General features: G+C 38.6%; 2 protein-coding genes across 7 annotated transcripts in view; both read right to left on the bottom strand.

The window, feature by feature from the left end:
• CFAP44 (cilia and flagella associated protein 44) overlaps positions 1-8,136 on the bottom strand; it is a 140,270-nt gene extending 132,134 nt beyond the window's left edge. The window contains exon 1 of the mRNA XM_032630144.1: positions 8,040-8,136. Within this exon, the coding sequence (XP_032486035.1) occupies positions 8,040-8,136 (97 nt within the window). The remainder of the gene's footprint in view (positions 1-8,039) is intronic.
• Positions 8,137-16,270: 8,134 nt separating this feature from the next.
• The window catches only part of SPICE1 (spindle and centriole associated protein 1), a 70,356-nt gene continuing 68,488 nt past the window's right edge, over positions 16,271-18,138 (bottom strand). For all 6 annotated transcript variants that reach the window (XM_032631399.1, XM_032631405.1, XM_032631400.1 and 3 more), the window contains one exon: positions 16,271-17,500. In XM_032631399.1, coding sequence (XP_032487290.1) covers positions 17,447-17,500 — 54 coding nt within the window. In that variant the 3' untranslated portion in view covers positions 16,271-17,446. The remainder of the gene's footprint in view (positions 17,501-18,138) is intronic.

The following is an 18,138-nucleotide window of genomic DNA, read 5'->3' as shown; positions in this document are numbered from 1 at the left end:
CCAACATCATCCTCAATGGTGAAAAACTGAAAGCATTTCCACTAAGATCAGGAACAAGACAAGGTTGCCCACTCTCACCACTCTTATTCAACATAGTTTTGGAAGTTTTAGCCACAGCAATCAGAGAAAAAAAGGAAATAAAAGGAATCCAAATCGGAAAAGAAGAAGTAAAGCTGTCACTGTTTGCAGATGACATGATACTATACATAGAGGATCCCAAAGATGCTCCCAGAAAACTACTAGAGCTAATCAATGAATTTCATAAAATAGCAGGATACAAAATTAATGCACAGAAATCTCTGGCATTCCTATACACTGATGATGAAAAATCTGAAAGTGAAATCAAGAAAACACTCCCATTTACCACTGCAACAAAAAGAATAAAATATCTAGGAATAAACCTACATAAGGAGACAAAAGTCCTGTATGGAGAAAATTATAAGACACTGATGAAAGAAATTAAAGATGAAACAAATAGATGTACAGATATACCATGTTCTTGGATTGGAAGAATCAATATTGTGAAAATGACTCTACTACCCAAAGCAATCTACAGATTCAATGCAATCCCTATCAAACTACCACTGACATTTTTCACAGAACTAGAACAAAAAATGTCACAATTTGTATGGAAACACAAAAGACCCCGAATAGCCAAAGCAATCTTGAGAACGAAAAACGGAGCTGGAGGAATCAGGCTCCCTGACTTCAGACTATACTACAAAGCTACAGTAATCAAGACAGTATGGTAGTGGCACAAAAATAGAAAGATAGACCAATGGAACAGGATAGAAAGCCCAGAGATAAACCCACGCACATATGGTCACCTTATCTTTGATAAAGGAGGCAGGAATGTACAGTGGAGAATGGACAGCCTCTTCAATAAGTGGTGCTGGGAAAACTGCACAGGTACATGTAAAAGTATAAGATTAGATCACTCCCTAACACCATACACAAAAATAAGCTCAAAATGGATTAAAGACCTAAATGTAAGGCCAGAAACTATCAAACTCTTAGAGGAAAACATAGGCAGAACACTCTATGACATAAATCACAGCAAGGTCCTTTTTCCACCTCCTGGAGAAATGGAAATAAAAACAAAAATAAAGAAATGGGACCTAATGAAACTAATGAAACTTCAAAGCTTTTGCACAGCAAAGGAAACCATAAACAAAACCAAAAGACAACCCTCAGAATGGGAGAAAATATTTGCAAATGAAGCAACTGACAAAGGATTAATCTCCAAAATTTACAAGCAGCTCATGCAGCTCAATAACAAAAAAACAAACAACCCAATCCAAAAATGGGCAGAAGACCTAAATAGACATTTCTCCAAAGAAGATATACAGACTGCCAACAAACACATGAAAGAATGCTCAACATCATTAATCATTAGAGAAATGCAAATCAAAACTACAATGAGATATCATCTCACATCAGTCAGAATGGCCATCATCAAAAAATCTAGAAACAATAAATGCCGGAGAGGGTGTGGAGAAAAGGGAACACTCTTACACTGCTGGTGGGAATGTGAATTGGTTCAGCCACTATGGAGAACAGTATGGAGCTTCCTTAAAAAACTACAAATAGAACTACCATATGACCCAGCAATCCCACCACTGGGCATATACCCTGAGAAAACCATAATTCAAAAAGAGTCATGTACCAAAATGTTCATTGCAGCTCTGTTTACAGTAGCCCAGAGATGGAAACAACCTAAGTGCCCATCATCGGATGAATGGATAAAGATGATGTGGCACATATATACAATGGAATATTACTCAGCCATAATAAGAAACGAAATTGAGTTATTTGTAATGAGGTGGATAGACCTAGAATCTCTCATACAGAGTGAAGTAAGTCAGAAAGAGAAAGACAAATACCGTATGCTAACACATATATATGGAATTTAAGGGAAAAAAATGTCATGAAGAACCTAGGGGTAAGACAGGAATAAAGACACAGACCTACTGGAGAACAGACTTGAGGATATGGGGAGGGGGAAGGGTGAGCTGTGACAGGGTGAGAGAGAGGCATGGACATATATACACTAACAAATGTAAGATAGACAGCTAGTGGGAAGCAGCCGCATGGCACAGGGATATCGGCTCCGTGCTTTGTGACCGCCTGGAGGGGTGGGATAGGGAGGGTGGGAGGGAGGGAGATTCAAGAGGTAAGAGATATGGGAACATATGTATATGTATAACTGATTCACTTTGTTATAAAGCAGAAACTAACACACCATTGTAAAGCAATTATACCCCAATAAAGATGTCAAAATAAAATAAAATAAATTACAGAAGACATTTGGCAATTAAAAAACACACTTAAAAATAATGTATGGGTCAAGGAGAAATTAATAAAGAAATTATAAAACATTTCAAAGTAAACGATAATTAAAATATATCACCAAAATTTGTGAGATACAGCTAAGGCAATGCTTAGAGGGAAATTTATAGCTTTTAGTACATATATAAGAAAACTCAAAAATCAATGACCTAACATTCCACCTCAGGTAACTAGAGAAAGAAAAGCAAAAAATCCCAAAACTCAGAGTAAGTAGAAGAAAGGAAATAAAAAAAATAAAATAATAAAACAATAATAGAATTAGTGTAAATAATAAAAATGAAAGCAAGACTCAGTGAAATAAAAAGCCAACAAAACAACAGAAAAATTATCAAAGCCAAAACCTTATTCTTTGAAAAGATCAACAAAATGGATGCCCTCCTAGCTAGGCCAATCAAGAAACAAAAGAGAGACAATACAAATCTTCAATGTCAGGAATTAAAATAGATCCTACAGAGTTATGTCAACAAATTTTACAATTTAGAAGAAATGTATAAATTCTATGAAAGATACCAAGTTACAAAACTTAGTAAAAAAGAAAGAGACAACCCTCTATTTATTAAGGGAATTGAATTCACTGTTAAAAATTTTTCCACTAAGAAAATTACAGGCCCACATACTTCATTGGTGAGTTCCAGCAAACATTTAAGGAAGAAATAATACTAATTCTACACAAAATATTTCTGAAAATAGAAGAGACCAAAATACTTCCCAGTTTATTATATGAAGTCAGCAATAATTTAGTACTTTGATAAGAATCAGAAACCAATGTCTTGGTAACTAAAGTCCTTTACACTTGTGAAAAATGCTGCATGGTCTGGCTGGTACATTTGGCCTAAATCTCTTAATAGGACTCTGTTACACCGGAAACTCCTTGTTGGGTATGGGGAAGAGTCTACCTTAATCTCTGTACTTAGGTAGAAAACCAGGAAATTAATTCACTCTGCATGAGAATTCCAAAGGGTAAGACGTTGCTTAGATATTTTAGAAAGACTGAGAACAAGGTAAGGGCTCCAGGAAAAAAAATTCAGCTATCAGTTATGTAGCTGAACCAGGACAGAGACCTCTTCTCACAGCACCAAGGTAGAAGGTTTCAGAGTGTCAGCAGACTATTTCACATTATCATTTGAGATCTTAAAACCCATGATTTATGAACTAATTTATGAGCTGAGGACAGGGCCAGGCCAGACTTGATAAGACCTGCCCTTAAGAAGGTCTGACATTAAAAGGGGAGATTCAGGCAGTGCTGGACAAAGGGACATTATCATTAAATCCATCCATCCAGAGTGGGAGAGGAGCAGAGGGTGTTGGTCCCACCCACTCGGGCCCTGGAAGCCTGCTGGGCTCCCACGTGGTGTCCTCTGCCCTCTGAGACTACAGGCGGGAGGCAGGCCTGGGCCCCTCTGTTCTGTTGAGCCTAAGCCCCAACTCCCCACACCTCCCAGGGCCTTTTCCACCCCTGTGGGTCCTAAGCATAGGCCCTGTCCACTGCCCAAACCCTACCCCTGCTTAGGCCCCGCCCTCCACAGCCAAGGCCTTTTCCACCTTTTTTTTTTTTCCTCCTCCTCTTTCTTACTACTGTGGTCCTTTTCTACTTTCTGGTTGTTGGTTCATCTATATTTTTATTTTTACATTCTTTCTAACATATCTGTTAGTTTCCTAGTCTAATTTTATTTTTTACTTGTTATTGTTCTCCATTTTTTTTTGCTGCCGCACACGCAGCTTGTGGGATCTTGGTTCACAAGCCAGGGTTAGGGCTGAAGTTCCTGCAGTGGGAGCTCCGAATCTGAACCACTGGACTAACAGAGAACCTCAGACACCACAGGGAATACTCATCAGAGTGAGGTCTCCCAGAGGTCCTCATCTTGGCACCAAGACCCAGCTCTAAGCAACAGCTTACAAGCTCCAGTGTTGGAAGCCTAAGGCCAAACAACCAGTAAGGCAGGAACACAATCCCACTCATTAAAAAAAAAACAATGAGATGGCAAAAAACATGTCACAGATGAAGGAGCAAGGTAAAATCCTATAAGACCAAATAAATGAAGAGGGAAAAGGCAACCTACCTGAGAAAGAATTCAGAGTAATGATAGTAAAGATGATCCAGAATCTCAGAAATAGAATGGAGGCATGGATTGAGAAAATACAAGAAATGTTTAACAAAGATCTAGAAGAAATAAAGAACAAACAGAGATGAACAACACAATAACTGAAATGAAAAATACACTAGAAGGAATCAATAACAGAATAACTGGGGCAGAAGAATGAATAAGTGAGCTGGAAGACAAAATGGTGGAAATGACTGCCAAGGAGCAGAATAAAGATAAAAGAATGAAAAGAAAATCTCAGAGACCTCTGGGACAACATTAAATGCACCAACATTCAAATTACAGGGGTCCCAGAAGAAGAAGAGAAAAAGATAGGGTGTGAGAAAATATTTGAAGAGATTATAGTGGAAAACTTCCCTAACATAGGAAAGGAAATAGTCACCCAAGTTCAGGAAGCACAGAGAGTCCTATACAGGGTTAACCCTAGGAGAAACACACTAAGACACACATCAATCAAACTAACAAAAATTAAATTCAGAGAAAAAATATTAAAAGCAGCAAGGGAAAAACAAAAAATAACATACAAAGGAATCCCCACAAGGTTATCAGCTGATTTTTCAGCAGAAACTCTGCAGGCCAGAAGGGAGAGGCAGGATATACTTAAAGTGATGAAAGAGAAAAACCTACGACCAAGATTACTCTACCCAGCAAGGATCTCATTCAGATTCGACAGAGAAATCAAAAGCTTTTCACAAAAGCAAAAGCTAAGAGAATTCAGCACCAACAAACCAACTTTACAGCAAATGCTAAAGAAACTTCTCTAGGTGGGAAACACAAGAGAAGAAAAAGACCCACAAAAACGAACCCAAAACAATTAAGAAAATGGTAATAGGAACATACATATCGATAATAACCTTGAATGTAAATGGATTAAATGTCCCAACCAAAAGACACAGACTGGCTGAATGGATACAAAAACAAGACCCATATATATGCTGTCTACAAGAAACCCACTTCAGACCTAGAGACACATACAAATTGAAAGTGAAGGAATGGAAAAAGATATTCCATGCAAATCAAAAGAAAGCTGGAGTAGCAATACTCATATCAGATAAAACAGACTTTAAAATAAAGACTAACAGAGACCTTATCTCTGTTACAAGAGACAGGGAAGGACACTACATAATGATCAAGGGATCAATCCAAGAAGAAGATATAACAATTAGAAATGTTTATGCATCCAACATAGGAGCACCTCAATACATAACGCAAATGCTAATAACCATGAAAGGGGAAATAGACAGTGATGTAAGAATAGTAGGGGACTTTAACACCTCACTTACACCAATGGACAGATCATCCAAACAGAAGAGAAATAAGGAAACACAAGCTTTAAATGACACAATAGACCAGATAGATTTAACTGATATTTATAGAACATTCCACCCAAAAGTGGCAGAATACACTTTCTTCTTAAGTGCACACGGAACATTCTCCAGGACAGATCACATCTTAGGTCACAAATCAAGCCTTGGAAAATTTAAGAAAATTGAAATCATAACAAGCATCTTTTCTGACTACAACGCTATGAGACTGGAAATCAGTTACAGGAAAAAAACTGAAAAAACCCACAAATACATGGAGGCTAAACAGTGTGCTACTAGATAAGCAAGAGATTACTGAAGAATCCAAGAAGAAATTTTAAAAATGCATAAAAACAAATAACAAAAACACGACGACCCAAAACCTACAGGGCACAGCAAAAGCAGTTCTAAAAGGGAAGTTTATAGCAATTCAATCTCACCTCAGGAAACAAGAAAAATCTCAAATAAACAATCTAACCCTACACCTAAAGCAGCTAGAGAAAGAAAAACAAAGAAAACCCAAAGTCAGTAGAAGGAGAGAAGTCATAAAAATCAGAGCAGAAATAAATGAAATAGAAATGAAAAAACAATAGCAAAGATCAATAAAACTAAAAGCTGGTTCTTTGAGAAGATAAACAAAGTTGATATACCCTTAGCCAGACTCATCAAGAAAAAAAGGGAGAGCACACAAATCAATAAAATTAGAAATGAAAAAGGAGAAATCACAACTGACACCACAGAAATACAAAGGATTATAAGAGACTACTGCAAACAAATATATGCCAATAAAATGGACAGCCATGAAAAAATGGACAAATTCTTGGAAAGGCACAATTTTCCAAGACTGAACCAGGAAGAATTAGAAAATATAAACAGACCTATCACAAGGAATGAAATTGAAACTGTAATTAAAAATCTTCCAACAAACAAAAGTTCAGGACCAGATGGCTTTACAGGTGAATTCTATCAAACATTTAGAGAAGAAGAGAATGGACTTGAGGACATGGGGAGGGGGAAGCGGAAGCTGGGGCAAAGTGAGAGTAGCAGTGACATATATACACTACCAAATGTAAAATAGATAGCTATGGGAAGCAGCAGCATAGCACAGGGAGATCAACTTGGGGCTTTGCGACAACCTAGAGGGGTGGGATAGGGAGGGTGGGAGGGAGAGATGCAAGAGGGAGGGGATATGGGGGTATATGTATGCATATGGCTGATTCTGTTTTTTGTACAACAGAAACCAACACAGTATTGTGAAGCAATTATACTCCAATAAAGATCTATAAAACAAAATTTGAAAAAAAAGAAAAATATAAATCACCCAGGAAAATACTGCAAAGCACTAGAAACTAAAAAGTAGACAATCCTGTGTCAGAAACATAGGGAGTGGAGAAAAGTGGAAATGGAAAAACAAACGAGAAGCAAACTAAAGTTTTTCAGGAGAGTGATATAATCATATTTTTTGGAAAGATAACTCTAATGGTGGTGTGGACAGGAAGACTTAAGCAGAAATCCTTGTTATAAGAGTCCAAGCAAGAGGAGATAGACCTCTAAAATAAAATACGATACGGAGAAATCATGGATTTACCAGACATGCCTCAGAGAAATTGAAAGAATTTAATGTACATTTTGTAAATGAATTGATTTCCCCAGGACCTGCTCTCCTCTAGGTGAATAGTAAAAATTAGATTCTGAAACTATATTTAGGATTAGAACTAAAAATGTCAATATTCCACTAAGCCACCTAACACCACGATGCCCAGACAGAAAGAGCCAGTCATCTTTTAAAAATCCTATTACAAAATTCTTCACTTTCCCTTCTATCTGCAATCTATGATATCCTTCCACTTATGTTATCCAATTTAATCCTCAAACAGCTCACGATCATTTTATGGGTGAGAAAATTGAAGCTCAGAAAGGTGAAATAATTTATCCAAATCAAACATCTCTAAGTGGTAGACCCAGGACTCAAAACTGAAGTCCAGCTCTCTTTCCACTGCACTGTATTAGAGAAGCCCATTAAAGACCTTGTAGACCCTACAGGAAGGAGCCAGACCAGATGTGAAGATGGGTCATTATCAACATAGAGATGATAGTAACTTCCGTGTTCCAGGACTAGAGATAAAATGACTAAAACACAGAATCTGCTCTTAAAGAACTTATAGTAAGGGAATTAAACAAGTCACCCTTTCTGTCGTATAAACTTAGATATGCACTCTTTAAAAATTATTTTACCTAAATTTAATAATCAAGACCCTAAGTGTATATTATAATCTTTACTCACATTCTGATGCAGATCTAGAAGAATGAGACTGCCTTCCATCACTCTTTGATCTCTCTGATTTCCCCCCATCAGTATCCTGATCATCTGGTTCCTTCATTTTCTCTGTAAGCAAAAAATTGAGACAGAGACAGGGATAGAGCTGTAAAGTAGAAATCATTAACAGATTATTTTCCCCCTAAACAAATTCCATGAGCACCAAACACCATGTGTGTTGACAATCTGTGTGTTTGCAAGGTATCAGAAATGACTTCACCAGCTGGAGGGCACAGCCATCATCAGAGACCTCCGTAGAATGGCAAAATGTAGTCAGATATCCCTTCCTCCAGGCAAACTTGTCATCATGGTGCCCTCTGGTTTTCCAGAAGTCCACAGTGAAACACCACCCAAGCCTATCTCTTCTCTAAATGCTCCACATTAAAATTAACCCTTTGCCATCCTTCCTTTGGTTCATCCCCTCCTCTTCCCCCTCCCATCATCAAAGTCCCCTGGTGTTACTAATCAATTTCAATTTTTAAATATTTGTTGAGGATAACTTCTATGTGTCAAATCTTATGTTAGGCACTAAATTGTAGTACTGAACTAGAAAGATACGATCCTTAACTCAGTGGAGCTTTTTTAGAAATATAGGTATTAAACAAGTAATTAAAATATAATGAGTGCTACAAAAAAAAAGGGGGTGCTGTGGGCACATACAGCAAGATTAAACTATGTCTGGGGTTAAGGAAGAGGCATTTGAGACACAGGTACTGAGTAGACGTTGGCCAGGCATAAAATGGGAAAGATTATTGGCAGAGAGAGCTTCTAAGAGAGGCTTATGTCTGTGAAGGCCTGAGAGCAGTCTATTGGCTAGAGCAGGAGAGTGAAATGGACATTGATGAGGAAACGGGTAGCAGATCATCAAATTGCCTCTAAGCTTTGCTAAGGAGTTTAGAACTTATTTCTATGGTAATTGAAAGCCATTGAAGGTTTTTAAGGAGGGGAGTGACACGAGAGGTTTTCTCTGTCCTCTCTCTCTATGGCAGCTCTTGTAGATGAGAATATCTACTATGTCTTCCTTCTAAGTCTTCATTTCTCCACACTAAACATCCCGTGTTTCCTCAACATTCTTCTATGGCACAGCTGGCAGGTAGAGTAGTAGTTCTATTTGGATGAGATCTGTGGTTAGATTCAGGTTTGAATCCCAGTTTTGCCACATAACTAGCTAATTACTTTACATCAATTCCTCAATTGTAAAATGGGAGTGAAGAAAAAACTATGTATAAGGCTGCTATGCGAATTAACTGAACTAGTGCATTATTATACCTTCCTGGTCTCTCAAGAAAGACTACTATGCCCAAAGCAGCCAGGATCTACACTACACGATCAGTGCATGAGAGTGCAGGATGACAACTACCCACCTTCATCTGGACATTAGGGTTTATACCATCTGTTTCCTTGCGCTGACATCATGATACCCTCTCTTGATTTTTGTGTTTGTTTTCATTTTTTTAGAATTAAGGGATTGAGAAGTTGTATTGTAACCTGATGAGGCTTTGATGTCAGAGAGACTTGTTTGGCAAAGAAAAAAGGTTTACTTGGCCAAGGGCCAAGCCCCTAGCATCCCTTAACCTGTCAGTCCTTTTATATGTACAATGGGGAAGATAAGGTTGTCTGGCAGAGTTATTATAAGTATTAAATGAGATCTTTTATACCCACAGTTCTCAACTCTGGCTTTACTTTAGAATCACTTGGAAACTTCTTACAATGTACCATTCTCGGGGTCTCACTCTCTATATAATTCTTTTGTGGAGCCAAAGAATAGGAACCAGAGTTAAGGACCATGGGTTTATATCAAACTCTTTGTAGGTACTGGAAAATGGTAGTTTTACTATAATTACTACACATTCTCTTTAATACAGCTAGGGCTCAATAAATATGATCACAGAATCTTGAGAGTTGAAAGAGGGTTAATTTGGTCCAATCCTCCCACCCAATATAAGTCACGCATCAACAACTCAAGCCCAGGCTAAGAGTATTGGCTAGAATCACACTGACTGGGCTCAAAGCCTGGCTCTTCCTCTTACTATTATAGTTGTGAGGTATTAAACAAGTATTAATCTCTCTGTGCCTTCTCATCTGTAAAGTGCAGTACCTACTTCACAAGATGGTTCTGAGATCTCAATGATTTAATACAGTAAAGCTTTCAAAGAACAGTGCCTTGCACTCAGTAGGTAAAATAGTTGAAGGGATGAATGTTTTAATTCCTGAATAAAGGAACGAATGAAGGAACACACCAAGAGACAGTCAGCTTTAATTTAAACATTTCAGGTAAGAGGGTGAGCACATTCTGTTAATGTTCTCAGCTCTAGTTCTTAGGAAGTTCATTTTATATTATATGAAATCTTCCTCCCTGCAACTTGGATCTATTTGGCCCTATTCTTCTGGGGACACACAGAATAAGTTTTCCTGTTTACTATAGCCATTCAAATAATTAGCTAGTTAACTTTCCTACCCAGATCCTCTCTTTTCCCAAATAAAGCATCCCAATTCTTTCAACTATTTCTCACTAACATGTTTTCAACTCCTTTCAGCATCTGGATAGCTCAAAAACTTAATTCCCAGTCCATCATATATCCCTCCCAATTTTGTATGTCCTTTGAAGGATCTGGACACTTTCCAGAAGATATGAACCATCACTTTATCCGTTGGGGACATTATATTCTTTCAAGGCAGCCTAATATTACATTATCTTGCCAGGGTCTGGGGGGTGGGCAGGCTCCTCATATACTGACTCGTAATAATCCATTTGTAACCAGCTAGAATGACTATACCTTATTTCTGTATACCTAACCATGTCCTACCTTATACAACTGAACTAGCTAGGTTTGGAAGTCTATTTGCAGAACTACCTTAAATCTATTTTCATTAGACTCAGGCTTATTGGTCCAGCCTATGGTTAATTCTGTTAACCAACTCATTAGGTAGACTGTGAAGTTTTGAGTCAACCCTGAGGAAGTGTAAAGAAAAAAGAAAATTATAGTACACAGTGTTGCAGAGTGTATGTTGCTAGAAGGAGGTTGGCTGGAAGCTGGACAGAGGGCTCCCCAAGATGACATTACTCAAGATTCATTCCTTAGATTCCAGGGTCGGTCCCCACTCTCACAAACTCAAACACTCCATCTCAGCAGTGTGCCAGAGCTGGTCACGCTGAGATTCATAGAGATTCCTGTATAAAAACAGACACTGTTTTTACTTTACAGTGTGACATAACAACTGTGGAGAGAATAACAGCTCGTGTGTTTTTAATGTTTACCATGTGTGGAGCACAGTTCTGAGGATTCTACACATACTGTTTCATATACTTCTCAAAACTCTATGAGTTAGGTGCATTTTACAGATGAGATAGCAGAGCAGTTACTATTTGAATCTTCCCCTCTCACCCAACTCATGCAATTGACTTCCAAGTCCTGTTGCCCAGTGTCCAGTTACTAAGCCTTTGGAATTCATCCTCTCCCTTCTAGTCCCACTGTCCCCATCCTAGTTCTGGTCCTCATATTGTCTCACCTCTACCATTACCACAGCCTCATTCTCTCCCTTCTCTGGTCCATTTGTACACTGCCTCTTATATTCCTAAAACACAGCTTTTAATGTGCCACTCTTCTTGTTTAAAACCTTTAATGGCTCCTCATTGCCACAGAACAAGAACTCAGATTCCTTGGTGTGGCACAGAGGTCCTTCATCTTAGGGTCTGTAATTCATCTCTTGTCACCTTCCCCTTTCGTGGATCCTCCTCAGCCCCTCCTCCTCCTCAAAAGTTTTAGTCAGTAGCCACCTTGGACAACTCACAATTGGCCGGGCATGCTGAGTACTTGTATGCTACTATATCTACTTGTATGCAACAAGGATTTATTGTGCACCTACCGTGTCTTGCATGTGCTACACACTTGACCTGCATTATCCTATTTAATTGTAACAGGAACCCCATGGAGTAAGCACTACCACCTTCCCTACTTAGATGAGGAATCTAAAGTGCAGAAGGTCAACTTGCCAAGTGTCACACTTAACAGGTCTGGGTGGCTTGTTGACCCCAGAACCCAGGCACTTTCCCACAGACCCCCTGTTCCTGGCTCAGCCCGGTCCAACTCGGACTCCTGCCGTCGTCTGTCTTCCTCCCCAGCTGGATCATGAGCTCCTTGCAGGCAGGAACAGCGTCCACGTTGTATCTAAAGTGGGTAGCCCCATGCCTGCGAATGCTGTCAATTCAAATGTTTGTCGAACTGATCCATAGAAATAAGGAATGTGTCTCAGCAAAGCCCGGAGAACCCTAGCTCAGCCTGAGAAGTCCAAATGGGGTCGACTGATTCCTGACTCGCCAACAGATTTGAGGGGGAGGTTGTGGGAACTGCCAGGCTGCTGGGGTCAAAACTTACCTAAGGCACCGACCTCCGCCGCGCGTTCCCAGTCACGGCGTCTGCCCCAGGTCTCCGTTTACTGCGGTTACCACGGCAACGCCATCCCGCCTCCCGGGTGGGCGGAGACGGGCGGGCCGAGAGGCGCATGCGCCGCCCTAAGGCCGCTTTCTGGGAAACGCCAAGGCGGTGGCAGGGGTACCCTTGATCTCGCTTGCCCTCTGGCCCGGCTATTTCGTGGCCCATGACTCAGGATCAAGGCCAAACAGAAAGCCCGGCATTCTACCAGCTTATTATCCCCGTTTAATTTTTATGTCTAGTTTATATTATTATCCTAAGGATGATACACTGATGACTTTCGAAGATATGCCCAATAATACAAAATGGCTCAAAGGTGCCCTGATCACACGCCGTCATCAGCAAAAATACGTCGCGGGGCGATTTTTGTTTTATTTATTTATTTTACGCTATGTTATCTCTGTTGACTTTAAGAGTAAGTATTTTATGTTGTGGGCTCCTTGGTCACAGGACTCCAGGTGCACAAAATATAGGCCTAGCTTGACAGATTTTTTCGGTTTAGCAGTTTGCTCTCCAAATGCTCTGTGGCACAGCCAGCAATCATTATTAATTATTTTTAAGTACCTAACTAATGTTACTGGTTACAAAACATTGTTTTTAAATGGCTACAGCCTCGCAATAATATGACAAAGAATTTTGTATCCAGAATATGTAAAGACTCTTATAATTCAATAGCAAAAAAACTAACCACCTAGGACTTTGAATACCTCACCACATCAGATGTATGAGCAGTCAATAAACACATGGAAAGATGCATAACAGTAGGTCCCAGGGAGATGCACACCACAATGCACGCATTCCATATCTACTGGGATAGGTAAAAGTTTTAAAACTGCCAGCACCAAATGTGGAAGGATGTGGAGCCAATGGAACTCTCATATAATGCTGTTGAAAATGTAAAGTAGCACGACCACTTTGGAAAAACGTCTGGCAATTTCTTTAAAAGTTAAACATTTACCAAGTGATTCCATGTCCCAGGTATTTTCCCAAGAGAATAAAAAATTTCCATCCATACAAAGCCTTATGCGTGAATGTTCATAGCAGCCATATTCACAATAGCAAAAAACTGGAAACCACCCAAATGACAGGTGAATGGATAAATAGCTGTACAACAGAATACTACTCAGAAGTAAAAAGGAAGAAACGGATACACACAACATGGATGAATCTCAGGATGAGTGAAAGTAGACAGGCACAAAATATTACAGTGTGTGTGATTTCATTTATATAAAATGCAAACAAATCTATGATGACCAAAAGCAGATCAGTGGTTCCCTAGAGCTGGAGTAAAGGGAGAGATGCACTGCAAAGAGACAGGAGGAATCTTCTGGAGATGATAGAAATGGTCTTAATTGTGGTGATAGTTCTGTCTGTATATACAACTGCCAAAGTCCATGAATTGTTCTCTTTAAATGGATGTATGGATGTATTTTGTTGTATATAAATTATTTCTCAATAAAGTTGGTAAGAAAAAAGTGGCTGTATTATATTTTGTGTTTATTGATTTCTGTAATGGTACACAACGATTTTCCAAAAACTTTGTACCATGCATTTATTGGTAATGTTGAAATGTTCTCTTTAGTCAAGTATTCTCGAGGATTAAAAAACAAGACCATTATCGCGGCTGTTAATTATTAAATAGTATATCCAGGGTGTCAAAAAGTCAGAAAACATAGGATAATCTTACTTTTAAACAGTATGTTAGTTATTTTCAAATAATATGCTCAACATGTTTTACTTCAGCCTCCAAACATCTTTAAAGTTAAAGCACTGGATCCAGTTATTAATTTGAGAAAAACACAAATTCACTACAGAATGTCTTTAAAAATCCAGAAGTACAGAGGGAATAGTGTATTTATTTCTACACCAAACAGCTGGCAGTCACTACTGAATGCTTGTGAGTCAGGTGCTGTTCTTAGCATATTTACACCTATTTACCTCACTTAATTCTCACAACCATGTAAGAAAGGAATTATCTCTGACTTTCAAATGGGAAAAATGAGATTCATCTGCCCAAGGGACACAGCCCAAGGAACACAGATGACATATGAATCCAAGCGTTCTGATGGCAACACTTGCACCTGTAGCCACTATGTTATATTAGTTATTTCTTTTAAGTTAGTAGAAGTCCAATAATTGTTTTTAAAAAGAGCTTCAAGTCCTGGCTTTACTTCTTATAAGCACTCTGACATTGGGTAGCTTATTCGACCTCTAGAGCTCGACTTCCTCATCTGTAAGGGGGGTGGGTGGCATTTAAACACGTCTAACTCATAGGTTGACTGTGAGATTTAAATGCAATAACAGGCTACTGCGGCTTAGCAAGGCGCCTGCCACAGGAACGGCTCAATAAATGACAGCTATTATTACCATTCCGGTGCCTCCATATTGTGTACACCATAAGAGGGCAGCGCAGCATAGGCTTTGGAGAAAGTCTGCCTATGTTCCCATTCTAGCGCCACCACTCCCTGGTTACGTGACCTTGAGAGAGTGCTTACCTCCTCGGATCTAATTTCCTCATCTGCAAAATAAGGATAACAGTACTTACCTCATGAAGGTGTCATGAAGTCATGTGGCTACAACAGTGCCTGGCACTTAGCACATACTAAACCATTATTAAATTCTGCTAATCCAAATGATTTTGCTATACAGTGTAGGAGTGATTATATCATAACTATGGATTTAGCTATCAGTCTAGTTTCTCTCACAAGCTGCAATTTGGAGAACTGTCAATTTTATTAAAGTTTATTAGCACCTGATCAGCAGCTTTCTGGGACATATCGGACAAGACATATGTTAGCAAAAAACTTGCGTCTAAAACCAAGAAACACAAGTAATCTGAGTTTGGACCATTAAAAGTAAATACAAATGTAGTACATCACAGTCAAATACAGCAGAGTTCACCTGTCTGCAGTGCTATAGATCCATGGTTCCCAAATTTGAGCATGCCCCGAATCACATGAAAGGCTTATTAAAAAAGACACCAGAGTTTCTGATCAATAGGTCTGGGGTAGGGGGCAAGAATTTTCACATCTAACAAGTACCCCAGGTGATAATGATGCTGCTGGCTGGTGTTCACGCTTTGAGGCCCACCGATGCAGCTGGCTCTGAAAGCTGATAAAGAGACGCTAATAAATGTAGTTTAACTTAATTAAAAACAAATATGCACTAATTTATGACTTGGGGATAATAAATGTTTTTATAATGATGTTTCCCAAGCTTGGCTGTTCACTGCAATCATCTCAGGAGGTTTTTAAAATACTAATGTTTGTGTCCCGTCCCCAGAGTTTCTAATTTAATTGGTCAGGAGTGAGAATTGGGCACTGGGAATTTTAGAAGGTCCCCAGATGACTCTAATAACAGCTGAAGTTGAAAAGCACTACTCCAGAAGGCCTAAGAAAGAAAGGCTTCTTTCACTGTATCTATTATTCTTGGAGTTTTTTCAATCTACCTTTGTATTTTTTCAGCAAAAACAAACATTAACAGGATGAATACTTCAATATCAGTCCCAAAGGTGGCCAGTGAGCTAGTGGTAAAAGTTTTTGCATTGGTTCTCAACTCTGGCTGCACATTGAATCACCATGAGCAGCTTTTTAAAATGCCATGCCAAGGCATCTTAGAGGTTGAAATGAATATAGAGGAAAAAAATAAAGAGCCAACCAGTTGGAGAATATTAAAGAAAATACACGTCAAAAGAACGCATTCACAAAGCAAGCAGATAACTTGACATTTCAGTAAGAGAAGGAATAACACTAAAATGGGTTTATATGCCATACAGGGATAGTATTTATTAAACACCAAGGTTTAAAAAGTGCAATACAGACGGAAGAATCTGCAATAATGCAAATGCATACAGATGACTTCACATAAATAAAATCAGTGATACCAAAAGATAATAATTATTTTGCCCCTACAACAATGAAGAGGCCCGAATGAAAGCTGCATAGCACACTTCCTACAACAGTGACTTACAACCGCAGGAGGAGGGAAAGTGTTATCTGAGAGAGTTCCCCAAGGAGTTACAGTGTGCTTCCCCCTCGCCACTCCCACCTCACTTAGGCTGAGAATTCCTATCATAGAGCCAAGGAGCAGAGACCATTCAAAAACCAAGTTTAAAACAGAAACCAATATGTAAGATCATACAGGTGCCTTGAAGAAAAATCTACCCTGAATGCATTGTAGATTCAAGGCTGGGAAAATTGATAGCAACGTTTTGTACTCAATTCTGTTTCAAACATTAAATAAACCAATAAATCAATGTTACTGCATTCAGATATTTAAGCTCAATCATTATTTTTTTGATATACATTACCATTACTGATAACATTTTCACATGTAAAGACTATGTAAGAATTTTATAATATATATAACCACCCTTACCTGCTTAAGCAAAAATAAACAAATACTCCCACACTTACGTTTTAAAACTATACATTCCCTTGATGGAAAAAGTGATGGACTACAGTGACTTCTCTCAAAACGGAGTGTAAATTTTTCTGAAAGCCAGACTTTAGTCACACTGAGGCATTTTATTGTAAGTTATATGCAAAAGCAGCTTAGTTCTTCAGAAAAATATAAAATAAAAATAAAATAGATCAACATTTGAGATACGTTGACCAAAAAAAAATCTGAATAAAGATGATAAAGATAAAAATATATTACTCAAAAAAATCCTTGAATTTATTAGAATATAAAACTTTAATTTCCCTCTAGTCAAAATTTTATTCACAAGAGGTTATAGGTTGTTAGTTTGTTGGAAATCTATTTGAAAAGGTTAAAAATTAAAATAATTGCTTTATTTTTTGTTCCATTAGTACTAAGTCACGAGATCTTTGTAAGTTGTATCTGAAAGAAGAACATAAAAACTTAAAAGCAGGAGCAAGGAAAGGGGAGTGGAAGCTCAAGAATATATTACTGAGAACAAACTCTACAACTCGACCTCACTTATGACACGTGGGTAGTAAGAGCAAACCAGCCTTCTTCATTTTGTTTCTCAATCTGTTGAACAAAGATGCAGAAAGGCTTTAGAAAGTAATCAGGAGCATGAAACCACTCAAGATTTACAATTATTTATACCAAGTACATAGAACCAAAGTTATTTTACACCACTGAATGGTACTAAAAATTATTGCTACTAGCAATTTTTTTTTGGTACGCGGGGCTCTCACTGTTGTGGCCTCTCCCGTTGTGGAGCACAGGCTCCGGACGCGCAGGCTCAGTGGCCGTGGCTCACGGGCCCAGCCGCTCTGCGGCATGTGGGATCTTCCTGCACCGGGGCATGAACCTGTGTCCCCTGCATCGGCAGGCGGACTCTCAACCACTGCGCCACCAGGGAAGCCTGCTACTAGCAATTTTTATTCTCTACCAGAGACACTCCCAAATATTCCCTGGTCAACAGATCCCCTTATTGATTTGGCAGGCCTAATTTTTTAAAAAAAGAATCAATCCAGTATTTTATACAAATCAATGTACAACTTTTTAAAATAACAAAAAAAGTTATTTGACCTTGGTAAATTAAATCTGTTACTAAATTCCAGAAATTAAGGGCAAATTATATAAAATAGTTTACGTTAAAGCTTTTTAAGAATATAAGAAACAACAAAGAACAAATCTTCCAGTGCTGGGCAATTAGAATA

Source organism: Phocoena sinus, chromosome 4, assembly GCF_008692025.1.
Source record: "Phocoena sinus isolate mPhoSin1 chromosome 4, mPhoSin1.pri, whole genome shotgun sequence".
Taxonomy (NCBI): Eukaryota; Metazoa; Chordata; class Mammalia; order Artiodactyla; family Phocoenidae; genus Phocoena; species Phocoena sinus.
This window is presented reverse-complemented; position numbering and strand designations above follow the sequence as displayed.